The 23526-nt window shown below is 41.5% G+C and overlaps 1 protein-coding gene, 1 long non-coding RNA gene and 1 pseudogene across 2 annotated transcripts; 2 read left to right on the top strand and 1 right to left on the bottom strand.

Moving 5' to 3' along the window:
• The first annotated feature begins 8786 nt into the window (after positions 1-8786).
• LOC141493959 (coiled-coil-helix-coiled-coil-helix domain-containing protein 7 pseudogene) lies at positions 8787-9052 on the top strand (annotated as a pseudogene).
• A 4789-nt stretch (positions 9053-13841) lies between these two features.
• Positions 13842-18375, top strand: MLF2 (myeloid leukemia factor 2). The gene is made up of 8 exons (XM_074194491.1): positions 13842-13930; positions 14445-14522; positions 14778-14904; positions 15134-15169; positions 15915-15968; positions 16317-16445; positions 16686-16845; positions 17285-18375. Exons 2-8 carry the CDS (start codon positions 14473-14475, stop codon positions 17473-17475), a joined length of 747 nt encoding a protein of 248 aa, XP_074050592.1. The 5' UTR covers positions 13842-13930; positions 14445-14472; the 3' UTR covers positions 17476-18375.
• LOC141493310 (uncharacterized) lies at positions 17901-22850 on the bottom strand. Its single transcript, XR_012470176.1, has 2 exons — positions 22180-22850; positions 17901-18652 (listed from the first exon to the last, which is right to left on the bottom strand). It is a non-coding gene; the product is annotated as an uncharacterized LOC141493310 (long non-coding RNA).
• Positions 22851-23526: the final 676 nt, after the last annotated feature.

Raw genomic sequence — 23526 nt, 5'->3', positions numbered from 1 at the left:
AATATAATTAATAATTAATAATGACTGATAATTTTTTTAGACAACAATTCTACCCTTCACACAGAATCTTTGGGCTTAGTGTCAATGTTGCCTTTCATGACTTGGGGACAGGGCGGGGAAGAGAGGAAACACCTTAACTAAGTCTTTTAGGCTATATTTACCTATACCTTGCCCTTTGGTTTAGTCAAAAAAATTGAGACTCTCCAATATCTTAAAAATCTTCCAAAGCTGTTTATCTTTATAGTGTTATCATTGTATGAACTCTCCTAGTTCAGCTCACTTTGCTCTGGATAATTACATAAAAGTTTTCAGTTTCTATGAAACTGTTCCTTTCATCATTCATTAAGAATAGTACTCTGGCTAGGTGGCATAGTGGATAAAGCACTGGCCTTGGAGTCAGGAGTACCTGGATTCAAATCTGGTCTCAGACACTTAATAATTACCTAGCTGTGTGGCCTTGGACAAGCCACTTAACCCCATTTGCCTTGCAAAATCCTAAAAAAAAAAAGACTAGTACTCCTTCATGTACCACGATTTGTTCAGTTGTTACTCAATTGATGGGCAGGTAATCTTTTAGATTTCAGTTCCTTGCCACTACAAAAGGAGAGCAGGCAAAGTCTTTTAAAAAATTCTCCTTGTGATTTCTACCCTCCCTCAAAATAAATGCTAAAAAATGGAAAAGAAATTCTGTTCATCCCTGTATCTCTGTAAATTATTTGTTCCTTTTGGTCCAGAAATTTCAGTCTCTTCAGATTGATTGTTAAAATACCATTTTTTAAAAAAATCTATCACTCATAAAGAAATTCTTTGTTAGATAAACTATTTTAGTTGATATTACATTCTCCTGGCAGCCAAAATTTTAGTCCCCTGAATATCATCTGAGAGTCCATCAAATCTTTAATTTACTACAATAAGCTTTTCAGATTGTAAAGCCCCATCAATAAACTGCTTCAAGTAAAGAAAAAATATAACGCTGGTAATAGTAAAAATAATATTCAATTATACTAATTTATGTTTGTTGTTGTTTAGTCATTTCAGTCATGTTCAACTCTTTGTTTCATGTTTTCTTGGTAATGACACTGGAGTAGTTTACCATTTCTTTCTCTAACTCATTTTACAGATGAGAAAACTGAGTCTAACAGGTTAATCTCAGGGTCACACAGTAAGTAAGTGTCTGAGGCTGGATTTGAATACCGGAAGACTTTTGAGTGTTTGTGACTTTAGTTCTGGCATTTTATTCAATGTGCCCCCTAGCTGCCCTGATACTTGTATAAACATTGTTTTGGCAGATCAAAAAGTACAAAGCAACGTTGTATATAATTTCATCTAAACTGAACAAGTAACCACTTCTCTTCCTCCTGTTGACTCTATGAATTAGCCTCTTTATAGACTGAATGGCTCTTACTCTTTTATTATAACTAATTCTATATAAAAATAGTTAATAGTATAGGCTCAACATCAATATTTCTACATTTTATGTTTTGTTCCTTTGTTTATAGGGATTCAATAGATGAGCCTTTAAGCAAGAAAGGTACCACCTCTAGGCTCAGCCCTCCTTCCTTCTCTGAACTGGAACCTTCTCAGACCTAGGAAAAGTTATGGGACTTATATATAGAAAAACAGCCTTATTGGAAACACAACCTTTTTCGGGAGTTTTGTGTATGAACTGGGAAACAAGGACAGCTTCTTCAGTGTCATGAGCAACTGCAGTTTCAATGTGGCAGTTTCTTGGGAGCTTATTTTAATAGTGTTTTTTAATATCCCACTGAGAACCTGTTTCAGTATCTAGTTGGTTTTTTTTAATATCTAAAAATGAAAATCTTGATTTTTTTTATAATGCAGACCTTCATTCTGACTTGCTTTCTACTTTCCAATTTCTTTTCTATCTGGAATATCTCATTTTTAAACTTCTCTGTTTGGTTATCAATTCTCTCTAATATATTCTCTGAACATCAAAGTTTTCTAACAACATTTTGTCATTTTGCTTCATTTTTTTTCCTTTGAGGCAGTCAGGGTTAAATGATTTGCCCAGGGTCACACAGTCAATATGGGTCTAAGGTCAGATTTGACCTCAGGTTTTCCTGACTCCAGAGCTGATGCTTTATATACTGTGCTACCTGGCTGCCTCTATCTTCCTTCATTTTTTGAGAACAAATTTGAACCTCATACCATCATTTGTTTCTTGATACTGAGTCATCTTCCTCTAAATTATTCTCCTCTCAGATACACTATTCAGTGATCATCTGGTCTACATTTATAAACAAAACCAAATCTGCTTTTCTTGTTATCTTGATGGTGGTACTTTTACATCCAATTGTTTTAATCTAACTAATGATGAAGTCATTAATGCTATCTTTGTGAGTCCAGGATGACCTCCATCCCTGAAACCCTCCTTATATACCGATGTTGATTCATTAGTATCAGGCTCCTAGAAGAAAATTATGATAGGAAAGAAAGATAAAATGTTCAGAACAATTAGACCTAAGCCTTCATATGTAGCTAGGAATAGAAATTGATACTCATAGGCTGATTATGCCTCTTTCTTACTGCTATTGACTCATTTCCCTGATTCATTCTCATCCCTGGTTCTAAGTTAATTAAAAAATAACTTCTGATATTTCCACATTAAAAATTAAAGTTACAACTCAATAATTATCTCTCAATAATTGGTCAGTTGTTTTTAGACCTCACCCCAGTTTTTTTGTTTGTTTGTTTGGTTGGTTTTTTAGGTTTTTGCAAGGCAAATGGGATTAAGTGGCTTGCCCAAGGCCACACAGCTAAGTAATTATTAAGTGTCTGAGACTGGATTTGAACCCAGGTACTCCTGACTCCAGGGCAGATGCTTTATCCACTGCAGCCACTTAGCCCCTCACCCCAGTTTTTTAAGTATTTCTTTAATAAACTGGAGAAACCTCTTTCCCCAGAAACATGTCTATATTTTGCCATATATTAAAAGCTTTATCTTCGACATTAAAATTAAACCTCAAAGTTACTGTTGATGCACTTTTAAAGAATAATGATTTACAATGTTTCAGCTCTGAGAACAATGAGCCATAGTCACCTCTAACCATGACTTAAACCATGACTTCTCAATTCTGGAATGCAGTCCCACTATTCAACTTTCTCAGAAGTCATAAAAGTTAAAATGGTTCTCTCAAGAAATGTTCTCTTTATTCCTTTTCTCTCTGTACCCAACTCAATCTCTCTTCAGTTGCTGCTATCACAATCTCTCTAGAATTACAGTTAAACTTTCAGTTTCTTGAGATTCTATTGCCTCTTTTAAAATTCATTCATTTATTTATTTGTTTGTTTGTTTATTTATGTATTTATTTATTTTTCCAACTACATGCAACAGTAGTTTTCAACAATCATTTTTGGCAAGGTTTTGAATTTTCCATTTTTCTTCCTCCCTCCCTTCTCTCCCCCCTCCCACTGCCAGAAAGCAATCTAATATAGGGTATTCATCTATAAACATGCTAAACAGATTCTATTGCCTCTTATAAACACTATGACAAAATCTATAGTCTCTGAGGAAGGCTATGGCTGCTGATGAAATATTTATAAAGGTGGGGGGAGATAATCAATTTGAACATATCCCTCCCCCATACAATATGGGCATACAAATTGGTACCTTATTGAAAAGATATTTGTCAATTTCCAGTGTCCGAGGCTACCCACAAATTTGCTGACTGGTGGGACTCAAAGAAGGTTCAAAGGCATTGAACAAATTATCATTCAACAAATTATCAACCAATAAGCATTCATTAAATGCTAACTATGTGTGAAGTACTACTGTAATTGCTTGGGAAATAAAAACAAAAATGGAAGTTTCCACTCTCAAGGAGTTTACATTCTATCATAAGAAAAAAAAACATATATAAATATACATTTACAGGTAAATATAAAATAAATATATAAAGTAATTTTGGAAAGAAGACACCAGTAATAAGAAGTCAGGGAGTAAAGAATTCTACAAAGGCATTGCAGAATTGCAAAGGAAAAGAAAGAAGAGATGGAAGAACAAGATCAGTTTCACTGAACTAACAAGATGAAGGAAGAAGAATATATAACAAAGACAGAAAAGTAGGTTAGGAGTAGATTGTGATATACTTTAAGAAACAAAAGTAGAGTTTACCATCCAGTCCTTTTGTCTTATTACTTTCACCCTGTTCATAAGACAGGTCAGAACATAGCAGAAAGAGAAGGAAGAAATCTGTGAACCTGTGGTCTCTTCCTATCCCCACCTTCAAAATTGCTAACAGCTGCCTTAGAGCAGAAGCATGGGAGTTGCATGAGCTTTTCCTATTAACCAAGTGATCCTGAGAGTGGCTTTTCTGAGACCAAGAAATGGTAACATCTGGGAAACTTACAGATTTCCTACAAATGACATAAGTAGACATGCCTGTGCCCACTCAGATGGAGAATAGAGCTCATCTAGGAATGATTTTGATGCTAACTCAAAAATCATATACACACATATACATGTATGTTTTACACATTTTGGAGAACAAAGCAAGGAATGGATTGTGGTAGACTCAGAGATGAGATAGTTAGATAGTCTGGCACATACACAGACCCCATAACCTTGCTTGATTGATGCAACCTTTCCCCAGGGTTGAAGCCAGGGAACTTGCTTTCAAGAGAACTGTGATGATGTGTAAAGGAAGTGCCTTAAAGAGACTTTGAAGCATTTGTGGATGTTCTGTACCTGGTTATGGTTGGCTGATTATATGACTGAGAGAAACCCTTTTTGATCATCTGCATAGCCATCACTTTCAGTGTCTTGTAAAAGGCCTGACTCAGCTCTGGCCATCTCTTTGCTTTATTCAGATTGGAGGAGCTCAATTACTCTCTCTTAATGTTCAGTTAAGGCCATGCTATTGGGACTTTCTCTCACTCTAAGGCTCTGGCCTCAATCCTTGGAGGGAGGAAGACATGGAATCTCTTATTAAGCATAACTATGGGAAGTCACTTGCTAAGCATTTTTGTTATGAATATGATCACATGTGATTCTCAAAACAATCCTAGGAGTTACATGCTATTATTATGCCCATTTTCCATTGAGGAAACTGAAGCAGAGAACTTAACTCACTTGCCCAGTGTGACTTAATGTCTAAGAATAAGTATCTGAGGTCAAATTTGAACTCAAGATCTTTCTGACTCTATGCCCAGAATTCTATGTACTATGCCACTAAGCTACCAAGGTCTTTTCATTTGTTTTTTAATCTGACCCTTCCACCCAGAGTTAAGTGGGCTAACCTACCTTATCAGGGTTCTTGGTTGTCCAAAGGGACTGGGGTGTCATTCCAAATGGATATTTAATTCAAAAAATATATCAAGAACAAATATGCAAGCTTTCCCCCAATACATTTGAAGAATGTTCTTCCCTATACCACCGTGGTCTCTTAAAAAGTAAACTCAGGGGTGGCTAGGTGGTGCAGTGGATAGAGCACTTGCCTTGGAGTCAGGAGTACCTGGGTTCAAATCTGGTCTCAGACATTTAATAATTACCTAGCCGTGTGGCCTTGGGCAAGCCACTTAACCTTGCAAAAACTTAAAAAAAAAAAAAAGAAGTAAACTCAAAATTTAGTGATGTTACTACATTGTAGCGGTTCCATCACATTCAGCATCACTTGCTGAAGTTAGTCTTTCTGCTGGACTAGAGTATCAAATATCACTCCCAAAAATATATTCATACTCTTTAGGGCATCAGTGCTTCCTACACTGGCTCCAAAAGCTAGTCCTGATTCCAATTCCTGGATTCCTGTGGCCCCTTCTATTAACTTTTGAATTCTCAAGATCCATCAAGAATGGAAGGAAAAATGAAAAGGCTAAGGATTGAAGTCTCTCTCAGGACCTTATGATCTTTGATAGGGAGGACACACCAAAGTCAAACAGGTCACTATTTTCTGGGTTGTTTTCACCCTCACAAGTATATATTTTCAACCAATCTATTATGCAACCATTCATATACCAGTCTCTAAATGGGCCCAAGAAGGAATAATCATCTCTTTCTCTGTCTTTCCCTCTCTCTTTCTTTTTCTTCCTTCTTTCCTTCCTTTCTTTTGTAAATAGTATTATATTTTTTCAATTATTTATAATGATATTTTCAGACAAATTTTTAGGGTTTTGGTTTTGGTTTTTGGCTTTTTTGGCAAGGCAATGGGGTATAGTGGCTTGGCAAAGGCCACACGGCTAGGTAATTATTAAATGTCTGAGGTCAGATTTGAACTCAGGTCCTCCTGACTCCAGGGCCAGTGCTCTATCCACTGAACCACCTAGCCACCCCTCAGACATGTTTCTAATAAGATTTTTGAGTTCCAATTTTTCCCCCTCCTTCTTTATTCTTCTCCCTCTCTAAGATGAAAGCAATTGGATATAGATTATACTTGTGCTTTCATGTTAAATACATTTCCATATTAGTCATGTTATGAAAGAAGAAAAGAACAAAAAAGAAAAACCATGAAAGAGAAAAAAAGTGAAAATAGTATGTCTTGATTTGCCTTCATATTCCACAATTCTTTCCCTGAATGGGGGTAGCATTTTCTATCTTGAGTCTTTTAGAATTGTCTTGGATCATTGTGTTGCCCAGAAGAGCTAAGCTATTTGTAGCTGATCATTGCATAATGTTGCAGGGTGTATGTTTTCCTGGTTCTACTCACTTTATTCAGCCTCAGTTCATGTAAGCCTTTCCAGATTTTTCTGAAATCTGCCTGCTATTTCTTATAGCACAATAATTTTTAATTATATTCATATAACCAACTTGTTCAGTCATTCCCTCATTGATGTACAATCCCTCTATTTCCATTTCTTTGCCACCACAAAAAGAACTGCTATAAATATTTTTTGTAGGGCAGCTAGGTGGAGCAGATAGAGCATCGCCTCTGGAGTCAGGAGGACCAGAGTTCATATCCTACCTTAGACACTTGTAATTACCTAGCTATGTGACTTTGGGCAAGTCACTTAACCCCAATGCCTTGTAAAAACCAAAAAAGATGATAGATAGATAGATAGATAGATAGATAGATAGATAGATAGATAGATAGATAGATAGACAGATAGATAGATATTTTGTACAAATGACTCCTTTTCCCTTTTTATCATCTCTTTGGGTTATAAACCTAGTAGTGGTATTGCTGCATCAAAGGGTTTGCACAGTTTATAACCCTTTGAGCATAGTTCCAAATTGCTTTCCAGAGTAGTTCACAAGTCTACCAACAATGTATTAGTGTCTCAACTTTTCCACATTTTCAACATCTATAATTTTCCTTTTTTGTCATATTAGTGGATCTGAAAGGTGTGAGGTAATACCTCAGAGTTGTTTTAACCTCAGAGTTGTTCTAATTTTCATTTCTCTAATCAATAGTGATTTAGAGCATTTAATATGAATATAGATAACCTTGACCTCTACATCTGAAAACTACCTATTCAGATCTTATCAATGGAGGAATGGCTTGTATGGTTATAAATTTGACTCAGATTTCTATATATGTGAGATATGAGGTGTTTATCAGAAACACTTGCTTTTAAAAAAAATTGCTTCCCTACTTTCTGCCTTCTTTCTAATCTTGGTTGTATTGGTTTGGTTTGTGCAAAAATCTTTTTAATTCAATATAATCAAAAGTGTACATTTTGCATTTCATATTGTTCTTTCTCTCTTGTTTGGTCTTAAAATCTTCCCTTCTCCATAGAGATGATCCTTTTTTTTTTTATCCCCTCTCAGGGGCTCTGGACTTTAGGAGGATACTCCAATATCTGAAAGGTCATTAATTATAAATTTATATAGCATTTACTCTATGTCAGACACTGTGCTAAGCACTTAATATGATTTCATTTGAGCCTTATAACAACCCTGGGAGGAAGGTGCTATTGTTATCCCCATTTTATAGATGAGGAAACTGAGGCAAAGAGAGGTTAAGTGGCTTATGAAGGGTGACACAGATAGTAAGTATATGAGGCTGGATTTAAATTCAGGTCTTCTTGACTCCAAGCCCAGCTCTTATCCATTACTCTACTTAACTGCCTCTTCTTAACAAATAATCTTCCAGACACTCAAGTTGACAGTGTAAATTAGAGAACCATAAAAAGAAAGTATGCCCATGTGCCCACTCTAATATCTTTGCCAAGATAACCCTAAATAGGGCTGTGACCAAAAAAGCTGAACAACAACAAATGATCTAGGTACTGTGATAAACACTGGGGAATACAAAACAAGGCAAAAGACTCTCTCTGCCCTCAAGGAGTTTATAGTCTCAGAGGGGGAGAAAACATGCAAACAAATATATACAAAGCAAACTATAATCAGGATACATATGAAATAATTAACAGAGGGAGGTTTCCTTTAGAAGTTGGGGTCTTATTTGAGACTTAAAGGAAGTCAGGAAAGTCATAATTATAGGAGAGCATTGTAGTCATGGGAGACAGAGAAAATGCCTGGAGCTGAGATGTGAAGTTATTTTCCTTCAAGAAACAGTGAGGAGGTGTTGGGAGCTGTGGGCAGCTTGGATGCTGGGGTGTCAACGCTGAGAGGCTTCAGTCCTCAGGGAGACTCGAACCCCACATCGGTCGGGCTGGTGGAGGAGCAGGAATGCCCTTCTGATAGGCCAAAGCGAAGCAGGGGCCCAAAGGGAGCAGCTGTTGGGGGAGCTGCCCAGGAATAGACCCTGAAATCAATCCTTGAAGTTGCCTGTTTTCAAGTCACTTTAGCCACTTGAATTCCAGTAGGTGTTTGATTAAAAACTGAAAACAGTGTATTTATTTACTAAGGCAGCAGTAAGAAGATTAGGATGCCTGTTTTTACAAAGAGACTTAGGGATCCTGATGTAAATCCTTGTTTGTTGGAGTCAGATGCTTCTACCAGATGTATGGATGAAAATAATTATGACAGGGAAATGTGTACCACTTGCTTCTTGAAGTACAGAAATTGCAGGAAATTTTGGAATGCCATTATGGTAGAAAGATGATGAACTGGAGTTAAACCACATATGCCCACTGCTGCAGAAAGAGAAAAAATCTTGGGAACAATGGGAAAGATGCCCTATTAAAGATTATATGCAATTAAAAAAAAACCAGTGAGGAGATCAGTGTCATTGGATCAAAGAGTAAATGTTGGGGGACACAAAAGATGGATGAGCAATTGTGAGCACCCCATACAGCTGTCACCCACCTCTCATTTGTGGTTCCAAGAAGTTGTAGCCAGTGCAGAGACCACATCCCATTAGCCAAGCTAAATAAGGTTGAGAGAAGCTGACAGGATTGAAGACTGTGAGCTAGGGGGATGTTTACCCCAAGCACATGAACACTTCCCCTAGTAGAATAGATGGATGAGAACAATTTATTCCAATGGCCATGAAGGCAGTTGGAGCAGGCAATATGGACTGTTTACAGCTTGATGAGACATTGAAGATACCAAGGTCATCCACTTCATCCTGGACTACTGCCAGTCATCTTACCATTGGACTTTCATGACTCTGGAAGAAAGAGTAAGGCTGATAACTTTTTGCAATACTTAGATCAAATTCATTTGCAAGTCATCACCCTATGATGACATTGGTCCTTTTCAATAATGAAATCTGAACAACATGTGTCAGAGAGTAAGACATAAGAAGTCCTGTAGGAATCAGTTTTGGCCTTGACCATATTTCCTTTTGCTCTCTACCTACTCTTGTTTTGACTGAAGGACTTTGTCAACTTTCAAAGGTCCAGAAAAACTTGGACCTCCACATCAGATAAAGAGAAGTCATTTTCCATTTATTCTAGACAGCTTTTATGAAATAAACTTCTTTGTTGTATATATAGGAGAGGTAATGCTTCATTTCATAATCAAAAAATTATTATTATTATTATTATTATTATAGTGTTATCTCCCAGTACAGCAGAGGTTCTCAACATTCAATTTGTGTTTTAACTGAAGATCTGGATCAGCTGATGGCTGTCTCTAAATCAGGAACCAACAACAAATTATATTCAGGAATCTACAATAAGTGTAGCAAAGAAACTAAACTATGTCTATAGGTAACTTCCTGAGTGCTCCAAGAAAAGGAGAACAGCTATTTGGTTTTCTCTTTGCCACATGTACTCTCTAAATTTAAACCCAGTCTTCCCTGGGTTCTATATGTACATGTGAAGGAGTATCACAGACTTTTCAGGGATTTTGTATAACTCTGCTTACTGTACATCTTAGTAAATATCCTTTTCTAAAACGCTGCTCCAGATTTCATTAAACTGATTCTTGATTGGTAGTTGTGGGAGGAAGCATTAGTTAGGGCTTAGGACAATGGCATTAGAGAATCATCTGTGATCCTTAAGGGGTATCTTTTAGAATTCTGAGGGGGAACTGTACCTAGCTAATCTAATTTGAGGGAACCAATTTATCAATGGGAGTAGAAGTAGGGATAGGCTCAATTTCAGAGCTTAAATGGGCTACATAGGGAAAAAAGAGCAAAAGCATATTGAACATCTGAAAGGAAATGGAGGAATGAGGAAATGTAAGGGGGGAGGGGAAGATATAAAGAAAAGGCCAGCAGATCTATGTTGCCTACTATGTAAATTTATTCAGTTGGCTCTCACATGAGCTCAGTTTCTGGACATCAGAAGAAAAAGAAACAGATTAAAATTAGTTTAGAAGGGCCACACAGAGGAACAACAGAGAATCCCCATACTTAAACTCCCACTATTTTCAAAAAAGAGAAACCTGAAAAAAAAAAAGAGAAACCTGGTATTCATTGGTCAAATGCTAACATGCTCTTTTTGGTTCTCATCCCTCTGTTGATAATAACTCTCTTTCTTCAGACCTTACATGCTAAAAGAGAGCAATACTACACAATACTACCTCAATATAATATAATCAGTATAAGATAGGATGATGTTTTAAATGTTTAACCAAGTGCTTACTCCTGATCTTTTTATGAGCTGTGAAATTCTTTGATCAAGAAGGGTATAGCTAGGGACAGCTAGGTGGTGCAGTAGACAGAGCACCGGCCATGGAGTCAGGAGTATCTTAGTTCAAATGTGACCTCATACACTTAATTGCCTAGCTGTGTGACCTTGGACAAGTCACTTAAAAACCCCATTGCCTTATAAATTTTAAAAAAAGAAGGGTATAGCTAGCTGATTGGCTAACCTCAATTTAGAGCTTGATATAGAAGAGGAATTTCAGCAATGCCCCAGTCCTTCAAGATTACTTCTAGAACCATAAGAGGTTCTATAGCACTTCCTCTGGGTCACTGCCTCAACCTGCACTTGCATTCACAGGTTCGGTTCCCCAGAGGGTCAGTTACTAAGGGTAATCCCAAGGGACTAGGGTTTCTAATATTGTCATTCACAAGTATCCACAGGTTCTTGAAAGATTCCTATTTTAATCAGTTCATTAACTTTTTCAGCAGAATATTTACTAATGTTTTATGGTAAGAACAGTTGGCATGAAACATTCTTCCCCTCCCCCCCAAAAAATATCTGGAACATATCCTCTCACAAGTATGCACAGACATAAGGAATAGATTCTGAATTGTAAAGAATACATGGGTCCTAATGGTAAACTCACAATTCCTATTTTTTGGAAGTCCTTTTTTGAATCCATTCCTTTCCATCACAGGGATGACCCTTCCTGGAGCTGTTTCTCTGCTCATGGGCTATCTTGTAACCATTTGTATCTGTGTTTGTTCTTAATGTGTATATCTCCCTGATCATAGTTGAAGAAGTTGTCTCCTAGTTGTCCAGAATGTGGGTGCAAGTGCAAGGATTTGAGTTTGAAGTCCTCTACCCCTTGACTGCTTCATTGCTAGATTGCTCTCTGATGAAATTCTTTCAGCTACTTAAAAGTCTCCATGGTGTTAATAACCTATATGGTTAACCTATTGACCATATGGTTTGCTCTTCAATTCTTAAAGTGGTTCCCACTTCAAAAAGAGATCAAGGTTACAAACCATCTCATTCACACATTTGACCTCATCCTAGTCTTTATATTAGGGCAGCTAGGTGCTGCAGTGAATAGGGCACTGGCCTTGGAGTTAGGAGGATCTGAGTTCAAATGAGAACTCAGGCACTTGACACTGTGTGACGTTGGGCAAGTCACTTAATCCTGACCACCTCACCTCCAGGGCCATCTCCAATGGTCCTAAATCATATATATTCACTGAACCTGGATGGCCCTGGAAGAGAAAGTGAAGACTGGTGACTTAGCACAGCATCCTCTCACTCAAATCCAATTCACATGCTTGTCATGGCATGTTCCCTGATGTCATGATCATCTTCAAGAATAAAAGACAAAAACATTAGTCTTTATGTTAATAATATTACATTAATGGAGGGGAGGAACCCACTGCCTACCCCTTCAACTAGCTCTAAGTTACCCCAAGGGCTAGGACTGTCTTATGTAAACTAATCTCCACCCTTTCCCTGTCTATCAACATTGTTTCATATTTATTGAAGCAAGGAAGGAAAGTTAAGATTGAGGCCATAGGAAAGAGAAAATTTGAGGGCTGGTGGGCTCCTGCATCTGAAGAGTAAGCACAAAGACTTTGAAGTTTCTTCTTGTTTATTCTCAATAGTTTCCTTTTTTCTTCAAGTCTATGAGATTTACTGTTTCTTCTAGGCTCTCCTGCGTTCTCTATTTTTTTCCCCAGTATTAAGACAGACATCTTCAAAAAAAGTCATCACCAACGTTTTACCCCTGATTCAATAGTTTTCTCCTGCACTACCACCCCCCCCCCGAAAGAGGGGGAGGCATAATAGGAAGTATCCTTTTTTACCCCGGGTTTGGTTGTGCCAACCAGAGGAGTGAGCAGGGGTCAATAATCAGGGTCTCGTATGTTTTGTGTAAAGTTCAATCTAAACTGAGCAAATCCCTTGCGGGGATGGCATCCCTTGACCAGGGGAGCCAGACTGATTCAAGGACTCCGAATATCAAGGGGTTCGACCTGAGGACACCCGGCCCACCCGGGCCGGAGGATCCCGAAGTAGTTTCTGTCCTCTAGTCCAAGGCCGCTGCAGCCGCAACCTGAGAACCTCCATCCCGGACCGCCACTTGGGGGAGCCGCCTAGGCAAGGAAGGAGATGAACTGCGATCTGGAGGGCTGCGTGGTTGCAGATGGGGCCACCGAGGCACGCCACCCCCTCCAGGCCTGCGAGTCTTTCCGGTTTGGGGGGGATGGGGGCGTAGAGGGCCGGTGAGAGCATAGCGCCCTCTAGCGGCCACCCCTGAGCCGGAAGCGGCTTGGGCTCTCTGCAGCAAAAGGCCCGGTCACCTTCGCGTGCGCCTGCGCAGTGCCGGCCCCGGCCCGGCCCCGGCCCCTCCTCCTCCGCCCGCCCCCCGCCCCCGTGGGACGGCGGCCCTTCCCCCACAGGAAACCGGCTCTTCCTCTTTTACGGATCCCCCCATGGGGAGTCTGGCCCCTGCTCCTCCTCTCCCTCCCCGGGGGCTGGGGGCGCAGGGGACAGAGCCCCGGCCCTGGAGGCGGGAGGCCCCGGGCTCCATCCGCCTCAGAAGCTCCTTCCTCCCGCACAAGCCGCGCCTCTTCCTCCGGGGCAGCAGCTGCCCCTCCTGCCTCAGCTCCGCCCCTCTCTTCTCTAGTCTCCCCCTCCCTCCGCTCCCTCCGCCGCCCCTCCGGGGCCCCAGCCCCATTCACCCCGGGAGACCCCAGCCCCCTCCTAACGGTGCGGCCCGAGGGGGGCGGGGCGAGCCCGGGGGCGGGGCGAGGGCCCGGGCTGACGTCACTTCCGCCCGGGCCTGGCAGCGGCTGAGCCCGGCTGCGCTCCTGCCAGCGGCGGCGACAGCGGCGGCGGCGGCGGCGAGGAGGAGGAGGAGGGCGGCAGAGGAAGGCGGGGGGCCGGCCTCGGCGCCCCGGGCCCAGCGCAGCAGCCAGGCGGGGCATCGGCGCGGCCGGATGGGCGCCTGAGCCCGGGGCTCGGCAGCGCCCTGGATCGGGGCCGGGTGAGGGGCGCGTCGGCGCGGGGGCGGGCGCCGGCCCGGAGGAAGGACGGGGGGCGGCCCGGGCCCCCCGGAGCGCGCGGGGCGGGCGGGGCGGGAGGGGGAGGGGCGCAGGCCGGCCGGGCCCTGCGAGGGGGGCGGGGAGGCAGGCCCGGGGGAGGGAGCACCAGGGCCCGCGCAGTTTCTGGGGAGGGGGCCGGGGGGGGGACAAAAGGCGGGCCAGGGCAGGGCCCGGGGGGCAGCGGGGAGCAGTGACCGGGCCGGGGGCGGCGAACAAAGCCCGGCCACTGACAGCGCTCCCAGCCCCCGGCCCGCCCCGGACCCCGGGGCCGGCTGCAGGAAGGCCGCCTCCGGTTTGCAAGCCGGGGCATCCCGAGAAGGGAGGCCTGTCTGGTGCATGCGGGCCGGGCTGGGGCAGCTGGACTGTGGGAGTCACTGCAGCACAGGGTCCTCCTCCAGGAGGAAGGAGGGGTCTGGCATCTTAACCTTGCTCTCCATCTCCTCTCCTCGCCCCTAGTTCAGAACTCCCGGAAGCTGTGAGCAGGATGTTCCGGTTCATGAGGGACGGAGAGCCTGAGGATCCCATGTTCCTCATGTAAGTTGTCTCCCCCTCACACACCAGGCCCGATCCCACCCCACACCGAGCCATCAGAAGCTGAGATAGACACTCCCTGCGTTCTCTGATTGAGTCAAGAAACTAGGAGAATATCTGCTTTTTGTTTTTAATTCTGGACCACAGGGCTTCTATCTTTGCCTTGATTTCTTTGCGTTAAAATTTGAAAAGGAAGGAACCTAGTTATGGGGCCTGTGATCTTTCCTGACATTCTGCCTTCTTTCATACTTTCCACAGGGACCCATTCGCTATTCATCGACAGCATATGAGCCGGATGTTGTCAGGGGGCTTTGGCTACAGCCCTTTTCTTAGCATCACAGATGGGAGCATTCCAGGAGCTCGACCTGCTAGTCGAAGGATGCAGGTAATGGGGCAGCGTATTTACAACTCAGTCAGACATTGGGGATTGAAAAGAAACCCATGGAGAAAAGTCCCTGCTTCCCCTCATGGAGGAGGGGAAGCCAAATTCCTACTGCTTAAAAGTAGACATGGATAAACTTGAGGAGGTGGGCCTATCCTAGGTTTATGAGGGGGGAGGCTTAAGACTGGGGAAGCATATAGTTTAATTCTGTTTCTTCTCCATGGACCTATAGGCTGGAGCTGTCTCACCCTTTGGGATGCTGGGAATGGTAAGTCCTCATTCCTCTAGTTTCACCCTCCCCCATCCTATGTTCTTTATTCCCTTTCAGTATTATTTTGAGATCTATCCCTTTAAGCAGGTTTTTGGAATCACTTCAGTGTTAACTCTCCCCACCCCCTTCCTTTCATATTGAGTGTTCACAAAGCTTTAAGCAGATACAGTGTTACAGATTTGTTAACTGTGTTCCACAACTGGAATCTTTAGTAAGAGGACTCTTTCTTTCCCTTTTTTGTTATTGTGTATATGAGGGATGGGGGTGGGGCAGAGTTGGAACAGTTAGTACTGATTCTTGATGATTGAAAAATCCTTTGATTTTATGGTTTTTTTCTAAGAGGAAGAAGAAAACAGGAAAGAAGTAGAGAAGGATAAAGCCAGAGAGTGAGAAGAGGTCAATGTTATTTTGGTCAGTTTGAATAGGGAGATTTAGGGTATGGATTAAAAGGTTTTTGAGCTGGCAGAGACTCAGATTTCATCTAACTTCTTCATTCTATAAAAACCTCAAAGTCAAACAGGTTTTCATTGACAAGTCTCTTCTGACTCCCAGTCTAATGCTTTTGTGCTTTTTCCATTAACTCACAATGCCTCTCATAAGATCCTAGAATAGGTTATCCAGATGTGACAGGGGAAAAGGAGATAGCATTATAGTGATGCTCAGCCATTCTTGAGGTTGGTAAAGAAATTTCAATTTCATTGGTTTTGTTTTCCTGAGCCTTTTCTTCTGACTCCTTCCCTAGACAGGTGGCTTCATGGACATGTTTGGGATGATGAATGATATGATCGGGAATGTGGTAAGCTTCTTGCCTTTAACCTTCTTAACATTTTTGGCCCTAAGTGATAGCCTAAACCCAAGGATTCTTCATGTTCTATAAAGGAACTCACTAAAATGTTAGATCTTGGATTGTAAATCAGAAACTGGTATGCCCATAGAGATATGAGATCAGGTTCCAGCTCAAGAAACTTGGGCAAGATTAGGCATCCACCTCAGGGCAGAATCTCTTTGATGACATCAAGGTCAATTGTGAATTATCACAGTATTTCGATAAAGTCAAAGTAAAACATAAACTGGAATTCTGACTGATGAGAGTGGGATCCCCTCTTTCCCCAACCAGTTCAGCTCCAACCTCCCTCTTTTACAGGAGCACATGACAACTGGAGCCAACTGTCAGACCTTTTCATCCTCCACTGTCATCTCTTACTCCAACCTGGGTGATGGCCCTCCTAAAGTCTACCAAGAAACATCTGAGATGCGCTCAGCACCAGGTGGGGTAAGTGCTATGGGGATTTGGTGCAGTGACTCTGGATCCATAATGCTGGACTGGGTCCCTATGGATCCCACCTCTTTCAAAGCAGGTGGTGCCAGATGTCATTTAGAAAAACACTGGGGGTGTTTCTCAGAATTGTGCTGAAGGAAATTTTTGCCACAGATGCTGTCAGTAGGAATCAGAATACAAGGTAGATATATTTGACAAGCTACTTTTCTTCTCCCCCCCCCCCCCCCCCCCCAGATCCGGGAAACAAGAAGAACAGTGAGGGATTCCGATAGTGGGCTAGAGCAAATGTCCATTGGGCATCACATCCGAGACAGAGCACACATCCTCCAACGTTCCCGAAATCATCGAACTGGGGACCAGGAAGAAAGACAGGACTACATCAATTTAGATGAAAGTGAGCCTCCTTAAGTCTGACCTTTCCATGTACCATTCTCTTCATTCTTGCCCAATACTTTCCATCTTCTACTAATATACTTCAAAACTTCAGACCAAAGAAAGTGACTCCTTGAAAGCTAAGGAATTGTCTCTATTCTTTTTCTTTCATTATTCAACCTCATTTTCTCCTGACTTTTTCAAATCAACAAATACTTGACCTTTTATATGCAAGATACTATGATTGTTACTAAGGAGATAAAAAGAATTCCTTTTTTGCTTTCTTTTTTCTTCTCTGGAGACACTAGGGCTCCGCCATGCCTCCCACTCACTAGTTGCTGATCCTTACCCTAGACTAATATGCTTTTAGAAGCATATTAACCATGCTTGCTTTTTATATCTGCCTCTTGAAATTCATTTGCACCAAGAATAAAACTCCATTCTATGTATTCTCTTCTCAGGTGATGCTGAAGCATTTGACAATGAGTGGAGGAGAGAGACATCCCGCTACCGGCCACAGCGCCCCCTGGAATTTCGTCGGCATGAGGCTACTGGGGCGGGTGGGGGTAGAAGGGCTGAGGGACCCCCTCGGCTGGCTATCCAGGGCCCTGAGGATTCCCCCTCCCGACAGTCAAGACGCTATGACTGGTGAGGGCCCCCTAGGTCCTCTCACAAGTGTTGGTGTGGAGGAAGGGTTCACAGGTGAGGGATGAAGTCCCTCAGTCATTCCTCTGGCATTTGGAGGAAACCCACTTTTTCCTAATATTTTAGAGTGTGGGAATGGGGTAAAGATCCTCTTGGAGCCTATTTTGGTGTTATAGGTCTCACTGATCTAGGAAAGGAAAGAAATTCTCCTAAACTGGAGAGTTGACCACAACCACCAAGACCCTCATCATCCAGCTTCTGTTTTTCCCCCTTCCTTCCTATATGACAAGCTTTCTCTCCCTCTACCCTCTAGGTAGGTACAGGCTATAAGGGGCAGAGGAATCACCCCTTGGAATAACTCCTTTCCCCCGAATTTAATATTAAATAGAGGTGAGCTGGCCTTTTCAAGCTTAGGAAGCCTTTAGGGGGAGCTTTTCACTGCCCCTTTTACTGCTTTTCCTCCCCTTTCCCTTCCACCCCACCTCCTTAATCTCACCTTCCCATAGTGAATTTACTGACTTTTTTTTCCTGTTGCTCCCTCATTTCTTGATTTTTTTTTCCCTCTCCTCTAACCCCAATAAGTACAATGTCCCCTTAGTATAAGTTCTGGGGGTAGGAGCCCCATTTTCCCCCCAAAAGTCTGTCTGTGGCCATTGGATCCTTTCTCACCTCTACCTAGAAGTCCTATATTTGGGGCTGTGCCCCCTCCCTACTCTCTGGGTAAGGGGGTGGGTATTGGGTCTTCTTTCCTCTTGTCCTTTAATCCTCTGCTCCCATGCGCCCATGCACATATGTGTGCACACACAAACACACACACACACACTGTCTGTCTTTGCGTTCCTCTGCCCTTTGTGTGTGTGTGTATGTAACTTGTAACTTTATGGAATAAAGGGGAATGGAAAAGAGAGTTTTTAGGAATGTGGTTCTGTTTTGTTTCCAGTACCACGCGAGCTATGATTTTCCTTTTCTTGATCCTAACTTACTGTTATCTGATTCTCTCGTTTATGGTGACTCTTCTTTTCCTACCTCCCATGTCTTCTGGCACCTTTCTTTACAATTTTGATACAGTACCTGGTTGCTGGTTTAATTGTCAGTGTTTCACACTCATGTAGAAGAGAGTGGAGCATGAACTAAAGGAAGTAGTTGCATTCTTCCCTGTCAGTCTACGCAGCCTCAGTCCTGTTCTGATGTACAGAAAGAGGAAGATTTAATACTGTGACAGGCCATTGTAGACTCCAACCCTTTCCCACTCCCCTACAGGCAGATGGGGGTGAGAACACCAGGGGAAAGAATAGGGACCCAGAGGAGAAAGACAATCTAGAAACTGATAGGTATTGAAAGTTAAGATGGACCTCTCAAATTTCTCTCCCAGGTCCTTAGAAGTTTTCTTTCTCTTCTGATCTTTAACTCTAGCCCAGCCAATGAGTCACTGTTTCTCTTAGCTAATTTTAAGAATTTATTTAATGATTTCTAAATCAAAGTTGGATAATGGTTTCATCTCCATTATATAGAACTCTCCTATTGCAACCCAATTAATTATAGAGAGCACTTTTGTTATCCTCCTTTACAGATATCTTAACCTAAGTCCTAGTTCTAGAAAAAAGTAATTTTCTTCCATGTTCTCGATGGTAAAATAGATCCAATATAGGTAGGAGAATTAAAATTATACCCTGGTGGGGAAAAAAGAAGAGGCATCCTGCCTCTCAAAGATATAAAATAGAGATGAGCATCCAGCTCAGTGGTTTTTAGGTAATATTTTTAGACAAGAATGACAACACAGTAGCTAAACCCTTGAGTCCCCTTCTCCCAAAGTCAACTCATTTTGTGTTGTCAAAAAGGATGTAGGATCACAATGTCAAGCTTGGAAGGGGCTTTGAATATTATCTCTCACAACATATAAGCAATGCTAGACAGTAGGGTTACCAATAAATAGCAGAATTAAGACTAGCACTTAAATATAGCACTTAAAATGCTTTTAGATAATGATGCACCCACCACCAAAAGAAGACCTGGAAAGGAGTTTTCTCCAGAGGTAGCATGGTGTGGTAGAAAGAGAGGCCTAAGAGAAAGCCTGCATTTTGGGACTGGCTTGTTAACTACATATATGACGAGCAAAGAAAACCCTTGACTTTGCCTATCTGTGAAATGAGGGGTTTGGACAGAATGATCCCTTAAAGAAACTTCCAGCTCTTTAATATTCTGTGATCTAAATTTATCTCATCTGATCTGATGTATTTATCCTGAAGTCTGAGGAGTCCACTAAAAATGATTTTGTAACCCCAGTTACAACCTAAATTCTCATCTTGCTATGATTTCTCTCATTAGACCCCAGCTCTGTGTAGTGTTAAAACTTGAGGGTGCTTGCTGTAAAGGTGAAGTTGAAGGAAGAAATTTTAAGTCATTTTATAAACCCTTTCTCATTTATGAAACTTTAACGGGATAATACTTTCTACTCTGATTTGCAGGTTAAGAGGATCATTTCTCTATCCAATCTTCATTCCTAGGTCTGCTACCACTGTTGTCACAGTTTTCTGACAGGAATCAGGGTGCTAAATCAGGGCAGGTTCCCCAGACATTTTTATTCTTTCTATTTTGGCACTCCTTATTCAATAGCTCCTCTGGATACTCTTTAGATCTAATAAACCACTTCTAGGCTTTTTATGCTTTGTACCTCCTTCCTATTTCTATTCTTAATTTATTTTCCTGGCCTCCTACAACCCCAGAAAAAGAGTGGAACTCTTGCTACAGTTTTATTAACACCAGAATTTAGAGAGTGTCCTCAGTATATACCATCACCCTAGGGTCACTGAACAGTTACAGCTAGACTCTATTCTCCCCCTTTTAAAATGAGAAAAATAGGCCCCAGAGAGATAATGACATTTTTGTTGTTCCCTTACTTGCTTCAAACATAAACTACAATTAGCCAGGCAGTAGATAAAAGTTTCAGATTTGAAGTTAAGCCTCAGTTTAATTCTATTTTACTAATCTCTGGTCTCAGTCTTCTTAAAAAAAAAAATCAGACCATTATTTCCTAGGGTACAGGGTTGTAAGGATAAAGCTAGCTGTATGTAAAACATTTTTCAAACTTTAAAAGTACAATGTCAGTTGTTTCTATTATACAGGTGGACAAGGTCCCATCCCAAGTTTTCATGTTATTCCCCTTATCTTGACATTCCTGAAATTGGCTGAGTTATAGTTTCTGAGAGCTACCTGGAGCATAAAGTCATGCCCTTCCAATTTCTTTTTGGCCACTACCAGAATGAATGAGAAGAAATAGCCCCTAGGTCTTCACAATGGGAAGACTAAAAGGTAGGGGGCCTGCTAGATGATGGAACCTATGGGCTGGAGGGCAAAGGGACTGATGGACAGGATGGAAAAATGAGAGGAAAGAAGTATCCCCGAGAAATTTCTCTCTTGAACAAGGGTCTTTCATGGGTCTCAGGCTGTCACAGCTTATGAATTGACTAGAGAAGTAGAAGAAAATGAGTCCATGTAAGGAATGGGCCCAGGCTCTTCATCCAGAAAAGGTTCCAAGAGGTTCCAAGAAAATAATTGTTCCCAGATTGAGTTACAGCTTTAAAGTTTGTGCCTTTTCTCGTTGGCTCTGAAGGGAAGAGAACAAATAGTAAGCTAGTATGTGAGGAAGAAAAGAATTTATTCTCTTTCCTCCAGTAACTCCAGCAAAATATCCAAGCAGCCACATCTACTAACCTACAGTGTTCCCTCAAAAGTTGGTCCTTTTAGCTATTCTTTTCCCTGTTCTAGCTCAATCCATCATGAAAATTAAGATCTTTCCTACCTTTTCCCTCTGGTTATGGGTACCCACTTCCTGAAATATCTAAAGGTTCTGGAGAAGCATTTACAGAATGTCAGCTTTCTCCAACCAGGAGGCTACCCTAATCATCTGTGAGGAAGGGACAAGAGGCCTTGGGAGATTGGTGTGGGTATAAATCAGCATAGATTCAAGAGTAGGTGAGAAAATTGGGGGGAAAAGCAATTAACAATGGGGAGTGAAGGATTTAAGCAGGAATTTGGGTAAATTTTATATAGGAATAAATTGCCTGGAAAGGTATTTCTTAGTTAAGTCCAGATTTATACAAAAAAGTGGGGATGTTCTTTTACAAAATGTTAACCATGTGAGTCCACTTAAATGAATAGAATGAGTACATAAAAATCATAATATCTAAAATCAAAAGAGATCTTCAGAGAATCCAGTCCATCATTTTTCCGATCAGGAAAGGGGCCCAGAGTGGTAAGGTGATTACAGGCAGTTAATAATCTTCAAAATGAGGAAGTCTTATCTTAGATTGTAACCCAAATCCCTTCAATTTAAGGCCTGTTAAATCAGGCAAGTTGCACAATGTAACACAGACAATGAAAGAATGCCAGAAGTCCTCCACCTCATTTAAAGTAGTCTCTTCCAAAAGCCAGTTTATACACAGTATGCAAACACACATATATATTACATAAAGTGGTCCCAGCAGTCACCCTTTCATCCTGGGTCCCAGTTTTCCAAGGACAAATAGAGCATCTTTTAACAGCCCCCCAGAAAAGGATGCTTAATGTCCTCATCCATTAGCAACTAGCTCCTTTCTCAACAATGAAAACATGATTTTCACCTGCTACATAACATTTTTCTTCTTATACAAGACATCCTATAGTCTAAAAAATTAGGTTTCCAGATTATTCATTTGAATCAATCAAAACCCACCTTTCTCCTTTCCTTCTTCCCTTCCTACATTTGCTGGGCTGTGTGGTACTTCTCAATCTCTTTCCAAAGAGTTATTTGTGCCCCTGTGGAACATGAGAAGCAGGGAAGCATGAGACATTTTACTGGAACCTATATTAGCAGCAGGATCAGCTGGTTCTGGATACCTTTGATCTCAGCTATGTGAGGGTTCCCAGTACAAGTTTTCAGTCGTGGAAGAGGGTAGACACTGAGGCAACACCTTTTCTCCCCCCTCTTTTTTTCCTCTCCAACCATTCCTTTTTTTTTTTTTTAAGGTTTTTGCAAGGCAATGAGGGTTAAGTGGCTTGCCCAAGGTCACACAACTAGGTAATTATTAAGTGTCTGAGACTGGATTTGAACCCAGGTACTCCTGACTCCAGGGCCGGTGCTTTATCCACTACACCACCTAGCTGCCCCCCAATTTATTTTTTTAAGGCTTTTCCCAGTCATCCACTCTCACTCCACTGCCCCTTCCCATAGGAATGTGTGTCTTCACATTCCCCAGTCAGTCATGCACAGAAAGGAAAAGTAGTGAGGAAAGCAGGAGTAAAGAAATTCTTTCCAGTCTACCATTTCCTCTGCCTCACTTTCCCTTCTGGTGCCTTCCTCTTTCCCTCAGCTCCCCACCATAACCCCACCTTACCCCCCCCCCAGTAGTTTCAGATGATTTACTACATTTATCCATTTTTTCTAATTCACTTGAGGGATACACAGTACTGGAGCTCTTCCTAAACTATAATTATAATAAATGCTCATCAGTGCCTGTTGTATGATGGTAAATACTCATATATAACCCCTTATGTTTAAAAAGAAATTCCTCAGTGAACCAATATAATAAATATGGTTCTCCAACAGCAGAGACTGCAACTGATTCCTGCTATCTCTGAGTAATTCTAGTCCACTAAGGACCCATCCTCTGAATACCATTGCAGCACTCTGGCTATTCATTTATTCTCACTCATTCTTCATGACTAACCTACCTCTATTTCCTCAACAATATCTCTCACCACTTCTTTGTGTAACTCATTTTTCAAAACAAATTACAAATAAAGTTGAGAAAATATTTATTGATGCTCAACAATTTTTTAGATGAATACTCTAATTATTTTTTCCTCTGTTCTTTTGCTGTTTTCCTATCCCTGAGTTATCTTATAAAACAATCCCTTGGTGTTTACAAGATTATGTCACCCTCAGCATGGATTTACTCAGTGTTTACTTGGTCTGGGCCCAACTGCTCTTTCTTATGTGCTGTTTCCACTTGTTCATGTAGTACTCTAGAGACTCAGAATTTAGAATCCAAATACAATGGATCCACTATCATTAAATATA

The sequence above is a fragment of the Macrotis lagotis genome, chromosome 7, assembly GCF_037893015.1.
Source record: "Macrotis lagotis isolate mMagLag1 chromosome 7, bilby.v1.9.chrom.fasta, whole genome shotgun sequence".
Classification (NCBI taxonomy): Eukaryota; Metazoa; Chordata; class Mammalia; order Peramelemorphia; family Peramelidae; genus Macrotis; species Macrotis lagotis.
This window is presented reverse-complemented; position numbering and strand designations above follow the sequence as displayed.